The sequence below is a fragment of the Mirounga leonina genome, unplaced genomic scaffold, assembly GCF_011800145.1.
Source record: "Mirounga leonina isolate KUSES-001 unplaced genomic scaffold, KU_Mleo_1.0 Mir_454, whole genome shotgun sequence".
In the NCBI taxonomy this organism is placed as follows: domain Eukaryota; kingdom Metazoa; phylum Chordata; class Mammalia; order Carnivora; family Phocidae; genus Mirounga; species Mirounga leonina.
The window spans coordinates 15,118,039-15,134,268 of NW_023270763.1; the positions used below are offsets into that span (position 1 = coordinate 15,118,039).

Genomic DNA, 16,230 nt, shown 5'->3' on the forward strand with positions numbered 1-16,230 from the left:
AAAAAAAAGAAAGTCTAGAAAAATTAATACCGGGAATTTTTAGTTTATTTTTTAAGACATAGTTCCTACTAACAGGAAAAGATGGGACAGGCAATCAACAATATCTAACACTTCTACCAATAGTTCCTATGCTTTATATCAAGTTCCTTCTTGCTTGCTACGGTGGGTTCTGCAGCCTTCGAAGAACCCTCCTGATACCTGCTTTTCCACTTGACTACTTGCTCTTTATTAGTGTGTCTATTCAGGTTTTCAACTGCATAGTCCATTCATACTTTGATCTGCTTTTCAGCTCTCTTCAGGTTTAGTAAGCAGGTCTTTAAACTGTTTTCTGGCTTGATTCAAGTGCCCTGAGGACTCTGCTCCTCCTATCTGCTCAGTGGCTCACAGATGCTTCAAGTACAGATGAGCTAGCCTATTCCACCCCTACTCTAGATTCCTGCTCAGTTTAGTGAACATTTCCATTGAGCTTCTGCCTACAATGGAGTAAGTTCGGGAAGTAAGTTCTATTTTGGTCACTGAGTTTGAAATCTTTGTGAGCATGTAGGTGTAGATATACAAAAGGCAGTTGGAAATAAGGAACCTGGGGCCTAGGAAAGAAATCCACGGGGAGATACATCAGCAAATAGGCTGTAATCAAAGCCACATGAATGGATGAGCCTGATCAAGGAGACTACAAAACAGAAGTCTTTAATCTGAGGGGCTTCAGGGACATCTATGAATTCACTGAAATTGTGGGTAAAATTCTGTGCATCTCTGTGTCTCTATTTCTAAGGTAGGGATCCATATATTTAATCAGATTCTCAATTAGGTTTGTGAATCTAAAAAGATTAAAAACCTATGGGAGAGTGGAAGGCGAAGGCTGCAACCAAGAGGGCACTATTTACTTAAATGTGCCACAATTTTGGGATTAGAGACTATGATGGGAAAGAGAATGGAATATGTTAGCATTTAATTTCCAATTTACCATCTGAGTCACAGCAACCAACAAGCACATGATTTTCTGTTCAAAATTGGGCAATGTGTCCCCAAAATATGTTGACTCAGACACCAATGCTTCTAGACTACCCAGAATTATATGAAATCCAGCACTTTTAGGCCTGGAGCTTCAGATTTTATATTCCCAGTCAAAATGTGTATTTCTTTCCACTCCCATCCCATAAATAAAGGGAATAATCTCCCTAGCCACCTTCTTTCTCTGGAGCCATTCTCACATCACACTTGATAATCAAAGATCACTTTTTAAGCATTACTTTATGAAACTTCATAATCATCAATGCTGGATATATAAGCATCTGAGTTTTTGCAAGCAAAGAAGCTTCGAAAAAACACAGGACTTAGATTACAAGAAGGGCTATGAAACCCAACTCCACAAAACAAGAATGTCAGCTAGTATGTATTATCATGAAGTGCTCAAAGATGCAATTATAGTTCACACTTTATCTTTTTTTCCCTCAAAATTATTTGTCTCTTCAGAAATAGAGATGGAGGGAAAGGTCCCCCCACCGCTGCAGTGTGCATTCAGAAACCCTTTAAAAAGCCACAAGGGTGTATGAAACAAATTTTCTAGTCACATGGATTCAAACCACAGCATTCTTCCCAACCTACCACTCAAGCAGGCCAAGAATAATCTAGCCAGTCAACTTGCATGCAGGAAAACTACTACTGCCTGGAAAACCTCTGAATATCATTTGTACATGTTTCTGGTTTATAAAAAACATTTCACTATTATACAAAGGAGAAAGCTATGAATTACCAATTACCAAGAGTTTATCAAAGACTATGATAATGGATGTTAGACTCATGTGTACTTCATCTTTAGCAGCATGTGAACTTTTTTAAAACTTCAAAGATGGTTCATAAAAGAATATATGAATACCAACTGGGAAATGTTCAATTATATTAATCAATGAAACCTATTAAAATTAACAAAAATAAAAAATAAAATTACCTATTATACAGATAGTTCAAAAGGTTAAAAAGAAATATCAACATATATCAAGCAACTTAAAAAGTTTCAGATACTTGGACCTGGTTTAATTCTACTTTCATTAGTCTACTCTTAAAAAAAAAAGAAACTAAAATGTATTTTGTGCAAAGATGTTCATTGTAGTGTAATTTGTCAAACAGAAAACTATAAGCAACAAAAGGAAAATGATAAAATGAATTATAGAACATATACCAGGGAAATATATCTTACTTGTTCATTCATTTACTGACCTACTACTGTGTTTCAGAAAGGATTTAAGGTGGCTCGTATGATAATATATTATGTAACCATGAAAAATTATGTTTAAAAGCAACATGCTCGGGGGTGCCTGGGTGGCTCAGTCAGGAGTCCTGCATTGGGCTCCGGGCTCAGTGGGGAGTCTGCTTCTCCCTCTGCCTCTGCTCTCTGTCAAATAAATAAAATCTTAAAAAAAAGAAATAAGCTAACACGCTCATGACTATTACAAGGAAAGGGCTGGATACAAAACTGTGTGTGTGTGCAAGAGTATAAAACAATGCAATCTTACCTTTTGTTTTGTTTTGTCTTGTTTTTTTAAGATTTTATTTATTTATTTGACAGAGAGAGACACAGCGAGAGAGGGAACACAAGCAGGGGGAGTGGGAGAGGGAGAAGCAGGCTCCCCGCAGAGCAGGGAGCCTGATGCGGGACTCGATCCCAGGACCCCGGGATCATGACCTGAGCCGAAGGCAGTCGCTTAACCAACTGAGCCACCCAGGTGCCCCAATCTTACCTTTGTTTAACAATAGGTAAAAAAGGAAGGGAAATCCACTGAAATATTAAGAATGGCATGTGTATGGTTGGTAACATAAGTCAATTTTGTTCTCATCTTTCTAATTTTATAACTTATATACACCAACCTTATATTTTTATAATAAAATGTCTGTATATATGAAATCATAAAGAGAATAAGGGTTATTTAAAAAATAAAAAAGCTAGCTATATATATGATGGTTTAGAAGAAGTTAGCTCTTCCTATATATAGCCACTAATGAACCGAGAAAGGAAAATTAAAGTACATAAGAGAAAAAAAATCCACATGGAATTAACCTCATGAAAGGTAAGTGTGTTTGTCAATTAAAGGTATCAAAAGAAAGACTGAATAAAGAGATGATATAAGATTGTAGGGAGAGAAGAACACTAACATAAGGAAGAGAATACCTGAGAAAAGCAAGGAATTTTAATCTGGAAATCAAGCCTATCTGTAAACTTATGCTAACATAGTTGTGTTGTTTAAACTGCAGTTTTAGAAAAGAATGCATGTAGAGACAGAGGGTAGAATTGTGGTTGCTAGGGGCTGGAAGGAGGGGGAAAGGGTAATGAGTATGTAGTTTCAGTTTAGAAAGATGAAAAAGTTTTGGAGATGGATGGTGGTGGCAGTGCATGACAATGTGAATGTACTCAATACCGCTAACTCTACACTTAAAAACTGTCAAAATGCTAAATTTGATGTTATGTATCTTTTACAACAATAAAAAAAGAAAATTCTGATTTGAAATAAATTACATGGGAAAGGTACATATTCAGATTAGCTTTGAGTTTTCAGCTTTTCTAAAACAATATTTTATAAAGATGTGAGCATAATTTATTTTTTTAAAAGCCGTAATTACACTTTAATAGCAATTTTCAATCAGAAGGTAACTTATTACACCTGTTTAATAATTCTTTTGATGTAGCCAATATTCAGTTTTCAAGTATCAAGAAATCATGCCCCATTTAAACAAAGGTTTAAAAGTAAAGTAGGGGCGCCTGGGTGGCTCAGTCGTTAAGCGTCTGCCTTCGGCTCAGGTCGTGGTCCCAGGGTCCTGGGATGGAGCCCCGCATCGGGCTCCCTGCTCAGCGGGAGGCCTGCTTCTCCCTCTCCCTCTCCCCCTGCTTGTGTTCCCTCTCTCTCTGTGTCTCTCTCTGTCGTAAATAAATAAAAAAATCTTTAAAATAAATAAATAAATAAATAAATAAATAAATAAAAGTAGCTATTAGGTTCAAAGGGAAAAAAAAAAACCCTAGAAGTGAGGTCACTAATAATTCTGGTTTTTCTGGCAAATTTGTGGTAATCAGCTATGAGAATAAATCTCCCCAACAATAAGCACCATTTCTAGAAATTGGACAAAGGAGATTAAATAATTGTCCCCATAATTCCTGGGAAGAGTCACAGTTACCCTTAAAATGCAGTGTAAGTGTTCTCTTGATAACGCATTCTAAAATACAATTTTTCAAACTTAAATTTCTGCTCATAAAAAATAAGAAGCAAAATAAGAAAAAACTTTTCAGGGCCCAAATTCCATATCCAGTTTTATCAATTCACTTTAAAAATCTCACTTACCCTTCTAGTGTTTTCAAGGATTTTGGGATCAGGTTTTCCATAGTTAGGTGGATTGGCATATGGGTCATATCCAAGTTTGGCAAGCATGGGTGCAATCACCGCCATGTCTTGTAAAACATCTGGGGGTATCTTCCCAACCCATTTTGATAGTGCTCCCACATTGACTGGCTTGATGACTTGGTCTGTAGATCTTTCCACTCTAAAAACAATATAATATGAATATGAATAAGTATTTATTTAGAATACCAAAAAATAATAATGTTAAAAGACCAATGGAAATTATTTTTGATAACTTTAAAAACTGTAAGTGTCTGGATTATAAATCTATTGAGAAAGGGGACATAACACTATTTCCCAGACTTTTTTTTAATGTCCTAAATTTGACAGCTATTATTGGCAACTTTGTATTTCTAGAAACAGGAAAAATGGTCAGCTGAAAACATCCGCACAAAACAGGTTAACAACTTAATTACAACATCCACAAAAAAAATAACAGCGCTAAGACTGCTTAGGAAAACAGCCAATCAACTTACTTGAAAGGCATCAAAATTAAACAAATAAATAAGATGGACTGATGAATGATTAGAGGGACAAACAGATGGACAGATGTGTGATATAGCAAAGACAGCAATACATTAATTAAAGCTAGTAGGTATAATTCTTTCGATTCTTTGTATGTTTGAAATTTTTCATAATAAAATATTAGGGGGAAAATAGCCAACTATAGTCCACTAAGAATGCAAAATATTCATTTGTTCTATTTTTCTGTTGACTTCCTAAAGAACCTTTTTTTCTAAAGAAGGAAAAGAAGTGTATGTATGATTTTCAATATTACAGAATAAATGTATTCTATCTCTTGATCTAGAAATTTACTTTATGCTTGTAATGGTTATACTCACTATATATGACTAAATAACTCATCATCTTAGGATAAAATAAATAAATATAAATAAAATAAACATAAAGTGACACCTAGATTTAAACTGGATCTGAATTAGCAGATTTTGGCCAAATGACTGCAAAACAAAAGTGCTTAATAAAACTTGAGAGTTTTATATCATAATACATAAGAAGTCATTCAAATTAGTATTCTAATAAGAGGTAAAATCCCTTTTTAAAAAGTATATGACCTCTCACTGCAGATAATCATTTTCTGATGATGAATCCCTCAAAGGGACTCCACTCCTAAACAAAAGACAAGAGAAAATAAAATGATTATTCCCTGGGATTCTGTGAGACCACTAACTCCAGGTTTCCTTCCTGTCTCAATGGTCACATTTCCCTCCTCTTAAAAATTTCTCCAGGACACCCAAAGCAATCTACACATTCAGTGCAATCCCTATCAAAATACCATCAACATTTTTCACAGAACTGGAACAAATAATCTTAAAATTTGTATGGAACCAGAGAAGACCCCGAATAGCCAAAGGAATGTTGAAAAAGAAAATCAAAGCTGGTGGCATCACAATTCCAGACTTTAAGCTGTATTACAAAGCTGTCATCATCAAGACAGTATGGTACAGGTACAAAAACAGACACACAGATCAGTGGAATGGAACAGAGAACCCAGATAGGGACCCTCAACTCGATGGTCAACTGATCTTCAACAAAGCAGGAAAGAATATCCAATGGAAAAAAGACAGTCTCTTCAACAAATGGTGTTCAGAAGATTGGACAGCCACATGCAGAAGAATGAAACTGGACCATTTCCACACCATACACAAAAATAGACTCAAAATGGATGAAAGACCTACATGTGAGACAAGAATCCATCTGAATCCTAGAGCAGAACACAGAGCAACCTCTTTGACCTCAGCCACGGTAACTTCTTGCTAGACATGTCTCCAAAGGCAAGGGAAACAAAAGCAAAAATGAACTATTGGGACTTCATCAAGATAAAAAGCTTCTGCACAGCAAAGGAAACAGTCAACAAAACTAAGAGGCAACCCACAGAATGGGAGAAGATATTTGCAAATGACATATCAGATAAAGGGCTAGTATCCAAAATCTATAAAGAACTTAACAAACTCAACACCCAAAGAACAAATAATCCAGTGAAGAAAGGGGCAGAAGACATGAACAGACATTTCTGCAAAGAAGACATCCAAACGGCCAACAGACACATGAAAAAATGCTCAACATCACTCGGCATCAGGGAACTACAAATCAAAACCACAATGAGATGCCACCTCACACCAGTCAGAATGGCTAAAATTAACAAGTCAGAAAACAACAGATGTTGGCGAGGATGCAGAGAAAGGGGAACCCTCCTACACTGTTGGTGGGAATGCAAATTGGTACAGCCACTCTGGAAAACAGTATGGAGGTTCCTCAAAAAGTTAAAAATAGAGCTACCCTATGACCCAGCAATTGCACTACTAGGTATGTATCCAAAGGATACAAACAGTGACTCGAAAGGGCACATGCACCCCAATGTTTATAGCAGCAATGTCCACAATAGCCACACTATGGAAAGAGCCCAGATGTCCATCGACAGATGAATGGGTAAAGAAAATGTGGTATGTATATGTGTGTGTAAACACACATGGAATGGAATACTACTCAGCCATCAAAAATTGAAATCTTGCCATTTGCAACGACATGGATAGAACAAGAGGGTATTATGCTACGCAAAATAAGTCAATCAGAGAAAGACAATTATCATATGATCTCACTGATATGCAGAATTTAAGAAACAAGGCAGAGGATCATAGGGGAAGAGAGGAAAAAATAAAACAAGAAGAAATCAGAGAGGGAGACAAAGCATAAGAGACTCTTAATCATAGGAAATAATCTGAGGGTTGCTGGAGGGGAGGGGGATGGAGGGATGGGGTAACTGGGTGATGGACATTAAGGAGGGCATGTGATGTAATGAGCACTGGGTCTTACATAAGACTGATGAATCACTGACCTCTACCTCTGAAACTAATAATATATTACGTTAATTAATTGATTTTTTAAAAAAGTTTGAAAATGAAAAAAAGATGTATATATACAAATTGGACTACTACTCAGCCATCAAAAAGAATGAAATCTCACCATTTGCAACGACATGGATGGAACTAGAGGGTATTATGCTAAGCGAAATAAGTCAGAGAAAGTCAGTTATATGATTTCACTCATATGAGGAATTTAAGAAACAGAACAGATGAACATAGGGGAAGGGAGGGAAAAATAAGACAAAATCAGAGAGGGAGACAAACCGTAAGAGACTCTTAACTATAGGAAACAAACCGAGGTTTGCTGGAGAGGAGGTGGGTGGGATAACTGGGTGATGGGCATTAAGGAGGGCACTTGATGTAATGAGCACTGGGTGTTATATGCAACTGATGAATCACTAAACTCTACTTCTGAAACTAATAATATATATGTTAATTAACTGAGTTTAAATTTTAAAAAAAATTTCTCCAGTATTCCACTTAACCCACTGCTCTTTTCACTCTATACTTTTTGCTTGATATTTATTGATATTTATTGATCTTTTCTTGACATCCTTGGTTTTTCCAGGACAGGTCCAGTATTATACCTATTGCCCCAGCCTTCATTATTAAGAGCACATCCTACTCACTCTCATAAATGTTCAAGTTTGTATGATAAAATTATATGGTCACCCTACCCAGATACCCTATACACACCTCAAAACTAAGCAAGATGGTCCAAAACTGGACCCATCATCTTCTGCTCAAGATCTGATCCTCTTCATGTACATGTTATATTGATAAATGGCACCACCACCTATACAGAAGGCAAAGCCAGAGATCTCAGATGGGATAGGGAGAAAGAAAGCAAGATCATTTCCAAGTTATCCAGTTCTATAGTCTTTATGTTTGAGTGAAACAGCTCTCCTCCATTCCTACTGCCATTATCTTAGTTCATATCACCATCACTTCTCACCCAGCTGATTATAGAAGCCTCCTAATTTCCCTGCATTTAAATAGTTGGCTTCCTTGCCCAACTATCTATCATTCCACTGAAGTATAAGGAGGGTCTATGTCTTGTTAATCTCACTATCACCACACGTAGCACATTAATATGTAATAGATGCTCAATTAATGTTTATTAAGTCAATGACTAAAAGCTTTTCATGGGGAAAAAAAAGCACAGGCCTATAAATTTAGTTTACACAAACATGCTCAAGAGAAGTCAAGGATCATCTTTATAAGAAGGTCAAGGGAGGGGCGCCTGGGTGGCTCAGTTGGTTGAGCGGCTGCCTTGGGCTCCAGTCATGATTCTGGAGTCCTGGGATGGAGTCTCGCATCGGGCTCCCTGCTCAGCGGGGAGTCTGCTTCTCCCTCTGACCCTCCCCTCTCTCATGCTCTCTGTCTCATTCTCTCTCTCAAATAAATAAATAAAATCTTAAAAAAAAAAAAAAAAAAAAAAGGAAGGTCAAGGGACACAGGATGAACTAACCAGAAAACACACAAGTGCTAAACTGCATGATATTTTTCTGTGGGGGCATTAGGAATGTTAGAATGGGAGTCATGTCTACAGAAATAAATACTTCCAGAAAAGCAAGGCTTATAATAAACATAGAATATCATTTTCTGCTCATTCTATGTCAGGCACTTTGTATGTGATATCTAATTTCTGTATCCCTAAAACAACCTTTTTTTTTTTTTTAAGATTTTATTTATTTATTTGACAGAGATAGAGACAGCGAGAGAAAGAACACAAGCAGGGGGAGTGGGAGAGGGACAAGCAGGCTTCCTGCTGGGCGGGGATCCCCCCTGGGATCACGACCTGAGCGGAAGGCAGACGCTTAACTGAGCCACCCAGGCGCCCCTCCCTAAAACAACCTTAAGAGAAAGGTATCAGTCCTTATTTTTCAAATGTGTAAACTGAGACCCAGATAAGGTAAGTGATTTACCAAGGATCACACAGTCTGGAATTAGTGGAGTTAGAATTCAAATCCGCGTCTGTCTAATTCCAAAGTTCCCGTTTTTCCCAGTTTCTCTTATTGCCATCCTATTGATTTTCTTAATTTTTACATTCTATGCTTCCCTGGAAACTTCAGCCTTTTGCTCTATGCTGTGAAGAGTGAGCAAATTGGTTTGCCACAATGGTAAAAATATACATATATACTATACATCTAATAGGCATTTATAATCCTCTGCTGGTAATGTTTAACAACTTGATCTCCAGGGAGCAGAAAAGCTATTTGTTGCATTTACTGATGTCCATGGCATAAATACCCCTACCATGGCTGATTTCAAATGACCAACATGGCATCACCAACTGCAGTTGACCAGTTCCAGCAGACCATTGAATATCTATAGGGCCATAATCTCCTATCTCAAATTCTGAAATCCAAAAAACTCTAAAAAACTCAACATTTTCCTGCCTTCATTTGGCAGCAAAACATGACCTGAACTGATAGTATTTAGAGTCCTTATTCTACTTGGCATAAATAATCATACTCTTTGATGCAGAAACATTAATGTGTATGATTACACAGTGCTGACACAGAACAGAAGGTATTATATAATATGTGTTATGTACATTATATGACCTGAGATCCAAATATTTCTGAGTTCTGAAACACATCTGTGTTAAACCCTGGAGTCACACATAGGGTCTGCATATCATGACTGGGAAGTTGGCTTTATTTTGAAAATGATGAGAAATGATAGAAGGGTTTTCATCACAGAATTGACATGATCAGGTTATCACTATAAGCATTCAATGCTGATAATTATGGATAAGGTAGACTGAGGGATGGGGTAACTGGGGTCAGAAACACTAGTAAAGATGTTCAACTACATATTGGAAAAGTTGAGAAATTACTAATTCATCTACAGCAAGTGAGATGGAGATAGAAGAAAAACTCAATAGATTAAAAACAAACAAACATTGATAAGACTTAGTGGCCAATTAGATAGGGGGAGAAGGAGGGGAAGGAATCTAGATCAATTCAGATTTGACATGAAAGGCTCGAAATAGACAGTGTTATCATTCATTACAGTAGGTAGTATGGAAGGAAAGCATAAGATGCTGTTGCTTTGTTTTGTTTTAGATGTATGGAACAAAGAAAAAGAGTTAAATTAATAGTAGTCACAAAGTTACCAAAAGTCTAAAGAAATACTAGAGTTGACTAAGAGACTGGAATGTAGTATATGCTCAATAAACCATAGCTTTTATCATTTTTTTCATCCAGATTATAGCACTGGTTCATAAGAAAAATGAAAAGCCATTATTTATCATTAAGATCAAATTAATAATTCAAAGTCCAATGATCTGTTATCTGAAAGCAAAAGAGAACTCTAAAATGAAAGAATTTGGAAAGGTTTTTTGTTACATAACCACTGAGTCACAAGATCCGCTAGCAGCAAATGCAGTTACTATGGACTGCTAAAGGGAAGAACTTGGAAAGGCCCACTGCCTATCAATCAGGTGTTTTTCTTTAAGACAGTAGTAAAGACATTTTATATTTACTGACCATAAAATTCAAATTAAACATTTTCTGAATACCTACTATGTGTCAGGTCAAGTGTTAGATACTACGGATGCAAAAATGACTGATTAGGCCATGGCCCTCCTCTCAAGAAGCTCAGAGTCCAATAAGAGAGAGAAACAAATACTCATGATTAATATGCAGCATGATAAATGTAATCACAAAAGCTAGAAACTACAGGGGTGCCTAGGTGGCTCCATTGGTTAAGTGTCTGACTCTTGATTTCAGCTCAGGTCATGATTTCAGGGTTGTGAGATCAAGCCCTGCATCATCAGGCTCTGCACTGGGCACAGAATCTGCTTAAGATTCTCTCTCTCCAGGACGCCTGGGTGGCTCAGTTAACTGTCTGCCTTCGGCTCAGGTCATGATTCCAGGGTCCTGGGATCAAGTCCCACATTGGGCTCCATGCTCAGTGGGGAGCCTGCTGTGCCCACTGCTTATGTGCTTTCTCTCTGACAAATAAATAAAATCTTAAAAAAAAAAAGATTCTCTCTCTCCCTCTGCCCCTCTTCACCCTCTCTAAAAAAAAAGCCAGAAACTATATAATGTGACTGCAGATGACAGAACTAAGCCATTCTTCTCCTGGGGAGGGATGTAAATCAGGGCAAGCTGCCAAGTAGCTAAGGCAAGAGTTAGCAATCCATGGGTCACAGGCCAAATTCAGTCCTACTGCCTGTTTTTGTCTGGCCTTCAAGCTAAAAATGGCTTTTACATTTGTAAACAGTTTTTAAAAACTCAAAAGAATATTTCATAACACATGAAATTTCAATGTCATAAAGTTTCATTGGAACACAACCATGCTCATTTGTTTATACATTGTCTATGGTCTCTCTTCTGCTTCAATGGCAGAGCTGAATAGTTGAGATAAAGACCATTTTGCTCCCCAAACCTAAAATATTTACTATTTAGCCATTTACAGAAAAAATTTACCAACTGTAATCTGAGACTGCACCTTAAGGGCATGTAGGATCTGTGTGGGGAGTCTCAGGTGACACCCTTCCTTACAGAAGGATCCTATCAACTTTCACAAGCATGAGAGACCTGCTGCACTTAGAGAATTGAGAGCTACACGTGGAGAGCCACCCCACTTGTTTCCGAACAGTGTATGACTGCTTTAGCTCTAAGTCAGCTGGATATTACAACAAAAATTGAATGGCCTGTCAAGCCAAAAATACCTGGCCCTTTACAGAAAGTTTGTTGATCTCTGTTCAAAAGGATACTGTCATTAGAAAGAAATGAGCTTTGTTCAGAGAGCCTGATTATCTTTTCTACACAACAACGTGCAGGCTGGATGGAACTCATCAAATCCCCCTTACTCCTTCAGTCTTTCCAGGAATTAACCAACAGTTAGGCAGGAAGTGTACCAGGGTGTAAGTTAGTTACCATTCCAGTACCCACTAATCTCACTGGGACCCTAAAACACAGTGCCCGCCAGACTAGAATACTTGAACACCCACAGCGCAGGCACAGCACTGCAAGGCAAGATACCTGTGAATCTGCAGGTTCTTCCCCAGGCCCAAGTGTCCAGGCTCCCTTTTCTCTGCAGCATTCATAGTGGAAGGTACTTGTCCTCAGGGAATGGGGACAATGTCAAAATCTTGAATGACTGAAGTGAATATAATCTTCCAAGACACTCATTTTAAAAGCATGGATCTTACATGAGTCTTATTTAAACACTACAGCCAGGACGGCTGCCAAACCACAGGTCTGAATTATGATACACAGCAACTACTACAGGAAACCAAATTCTCTAGACTAAAGCAAGCGTCAGGGCTGGAATGGACATGCAAAAAAGGAATGGATAAGAGTACATAATCCAGGAGTGCCTGGGTGGCTCAGATGGTTAAGCGTCTGTCTTCAGCTCAGGTCATGATCCCAGGGTCCTGGGATCGAGCCCCACATCAGGCCCCTGGCTCAGTGGGGAGCCTGCTTCTCCCTCTCCCTCTGCCTCTCCCCACTGTTCAAGTCTTCTATCTCTGTGTCTCAAATGAATAAATAAAATCTTAAAAAAAAAAAGTACATAACCCATATGGTTACCCTTATTAGACTAAAAAGATGAAATACCATTAAAACTCATATTTTCGGGGGTGCCTGGGTGGCTCAGTAGGTTGAGCATCCAACTCTTGATTTTGGCTCAGGTTTTGATCTCAAGTTAACGAGGATGAGCCTCGCGTTGGGCTCCATGCTCTGCAGGGAATCTGCTTCTCTCTCTCTCTTCCTCCCCCGCTGCCTTTCCATCTACTCATGCACTCTCTAATAAATAAATAAATCTTTTATTTGAGAGAGAGACAGAGATAGCAACAGAGATAGTGACAGAGTACGCACGAGCAGGAAAGGGAGAAGCAGGCTTCCCGCTGAGCGGGGAGCCCTATGTGAAGCTCGATCCCAAGACCCTAGAATCATGACCTAAGCCGAAGGCAGACTCTTAACTGACTGAGCCACCCAGATGCCCCTAAATAAATCTTATTTTAAAAAGTCATGTTTTCAAAGACTATTTCACTCAACAAACACTTACGTTATGTCCTGTGAAAGTGGATTTTTTTGTGTATGTACACAACAGAAATTCGATTTTGTAATGTTATATATACTCATAGAATCATATCAAAATGGTAACAATGACAGTGATATGATTTTGATTTTGATATTCTTACCTAACTTTTCTGTATTTTCCAATTTTCTATAGTAAGCAATGTCTTTTTCAGTCCATAGAAGAGTGGAATTATAAAGATCCACACAGAAGTCTAATAACTATCTTAAGCTCAGCACAGCCCAAACTTAACTCCTGATCGTACCCCCAAAGTCTACTATATATCCTTGGCCTTCCCAATCTTAGTTGAAAACAACTCCATTGTCCTGCTGTGCGGAATAAAATAGAACTGGAGCTGTCTTTTGACTACTCGTTCTCAAACTCCACATCCAATCCATCTGAAAATCTTACAACTTATACCTCAAAATATATCCAAATATGATCACTTCTCATGAAATCCACAGCTACTCGCCCCTGGTCCAAGGCAACATTATCTCTCCCCTGGATTTCTACGATATTCTTTTAATAGTTTCCCTGCTTCTTTCTTTACATCCCTGTGGTCTAGTTGTAGTATATACACCAGATAGAGTTAGATCATGTCACTCCTCTGCTCAAAATCCTGCAACGCCTCCGTAAGTATTCCAAGTCCAAGTCCTGAAAATGAGAGGGAATCTGAGAAGCCATAAGAATAAGTTTTTTAATCTCGACAAATCATCCATGAAAACAAAGAAACCAGATAGCAAAACCAAAAAAACCACAAACATTTAAAACAAAACTAGGTGACAAAGTTGCCCTACAAACTCCAAAATACAAGTGGTTGGAAACAACCAACATAACCATAACCTGCATGAAATGAATGAGTGGGAGGAAGGACAAGGAAGCAACAGGGCATCTGAAAGACATCTATATGGTTGACCCTTGAACAACATGGTACTTAGGGGTGCTGACATCCATGCACTTGAAAATTCTTGTGTAATTTTTTTTCTTTTGTTAAGTAATCTCTACACCCAGTGTGGGGCTTGAACTCATGACCCTGAGATCAAGAGTCACATGCTCTACTTATTGGGCCAGCCAGGCATCTCCCTTTCCATTTCTTGGTGTAATCTTTAATTTCTTTCATCAGTCTTTTATAGTTTTCAGAGTATAGGCCTTTCACCTCTTTGGTAGGTTTATTCCTAGGTATTTTATTATTTTTGTTGCAATTGTAAACGGGATTGGTTTTGTACTCTCTCTGCTGCTTCATTATTGGTGTATAAGAATGCAACAGATTTTGCACATTATGTATCATGTGACATTATTGAATTCATTCATTAGTTCTAGCAGTTTTTTTGGTGGAATCTTTTGGGTTTTCTACATAACGCCTCATGTCATCTACAAATAGTGAATGTTTTACTTCTTCTTTACTGATCTGAGTGACTTGTATTTCTTTTTGTTATCTGACTGCTGTGGCTAGGACTTCCAGTACCATGTTGAATAAAAGTGCTGAGAGTGGACATCCTTGTCTTGTTCCTGACCTTAGGGGAAAAGATCTTCGTTTTTCCCCATTAAGGAGGATATTAGCTGTGGGTTTTTCATATATGGCCTTTATTATGTTGAGGTATGTTCCCTCTAAACCTACTTTTTGAGGGTTTTTATCATGAATGGATGTTGTACACTTTGCAAATGCTTTTTCCACATCTATTGAAATGATCATACAGTTCTTATCCTTTCTTTTATTTTGTGAATATTGAACCACCCTTGCTACCCAGGAATAAATCCCATTTGATCATGATGAATGATTTTTTAAATGTATTGTTTGCTAGTATTTTATTGGGAATTTTTGCATCCATGTTCATCAGAGATATTGGCCTGTAGTTATATTCTTTTTAGCGGAGTCTTTCTCTGGTTTTGGTATCAGGGTAATGCTGGCCTTGTAGAATGAATTTGGAAGTTCTCCTTCCTTTTCTATTTTTTGGAATAGTTTAAGAAGATTAGGTATGAATCTTCTTTAAATATTTGGTGGAATTCACCTGTGAAGCCATCTGGTCCTGGACTTTTGATTACCTACTCAATTTATTTGGTTATTGATCTGTTCAAGTTTTCTATTTCTATTTTCTATTTCTACCTGTTTCAGTTTTGGTAGTTTATCTTTCTAGGAATTCATCCATTTCCTCCAGGTTGTCCAATTTGTTGGCATATAGTTTTCCATAATTTTGTCTTAGGATTATTTGTATTTCTGCGGTGTTGGGTTGTATTTCTCCTCTCTCATTTGTGATTTTATTTGAGTCCTTTTTTTTTCTTGATAAGTCTGGCTAGAGGTTTATCAATTTTACTGATTTTTTCAAAGAACCAGCTCCTGTTTCCATTGATGTGTTCTACTGTGTTTTTAGTTTCTGTATCACTTATTTATTATTTCCTTCCTTCTGCTGGTTTTAGGTTTTGTTTGTTGTTCTTTTTCTAGCTCCTGTAGGTGCAAGGTTAGGTTATTTGAGATTTTTCTTGCTTCTTGAAGTAGACCTGTATTGCTATAAATTTCCCTCTTTGAACCACTTTTGCTGCATCCCAGAGGTTTTGGACCATTGTGTTTTCATTTTCATTTGTTTCCATGTACTTCTTTTAAGATTTTATTTATTTATTTATTTATTTATTTATTTATTTATTTATTTATTTATTTAAGTGACAGAGCACACATACACTCATGCAAGCAGGTGGAAGGGAGAGGGAAAGGAAGGACAAGCAGACTCCCCACTGAGCACAGAGCCCCATGGGGGGCTCGATCTCGTGACCCTGAGACCATGACCTGAGCTGAAATCAAGAGTTGGCTGTTAACTGACTGAGCTACCCAGGTACCCCAAGTTTCCATGTACTTCTTTATTTCCTAGTTGACCCATTTATTGTTTAGTAACATGTTATTTAATCTCCATGTATTTGTGGTCCCTCAGATT

At 37.7% G+C, this 16,230-nt stretch overlaps 1 protein-coding gene and 1 long non-coding RNA gene across 4 annotated transcripts in view; both read right to left on the reverse strand.

Annotated features, from left to right (window-relative positions):
* TPST1 (tyrosylprotein sulfotransferase 1) overlaps positions 1 to 16,230 on the reverse strand; it is a 159,411-nt gene that overhangs the window by 54,373 nt on the left and 88,808 nt on the right. For all 3 annotated transcript variants that reach the window (XM_034988736.1, XM_034988735.1, XM_034988737.1), the window contains one exon: positions 4,329 to 4,527. In XM_034988736.1, the coding sequence (XP_034844627.1) occupies positions 4,329 to 4,527 (199 nt within the window). The remainder of the gene's footprint in view (positions 1 to 4,328; positions 4,528 to 16,230) is intronic.
* Positions 7,742 to 16,230, reverse strand: part of LOC117999534 — a 48,734-nt gene continuing 40,245 nt past the window's right edge. Inside the window, exon 3 of the long non-coding RNA XR_004676284.1 lies at positions 7,742 to 8,063. This is a non-coding gene — a long non-coding RNA (uncharacterized LOC117999534). The remainder of the gene's footprint in view (positions 8,064 to 16,230) is intronic.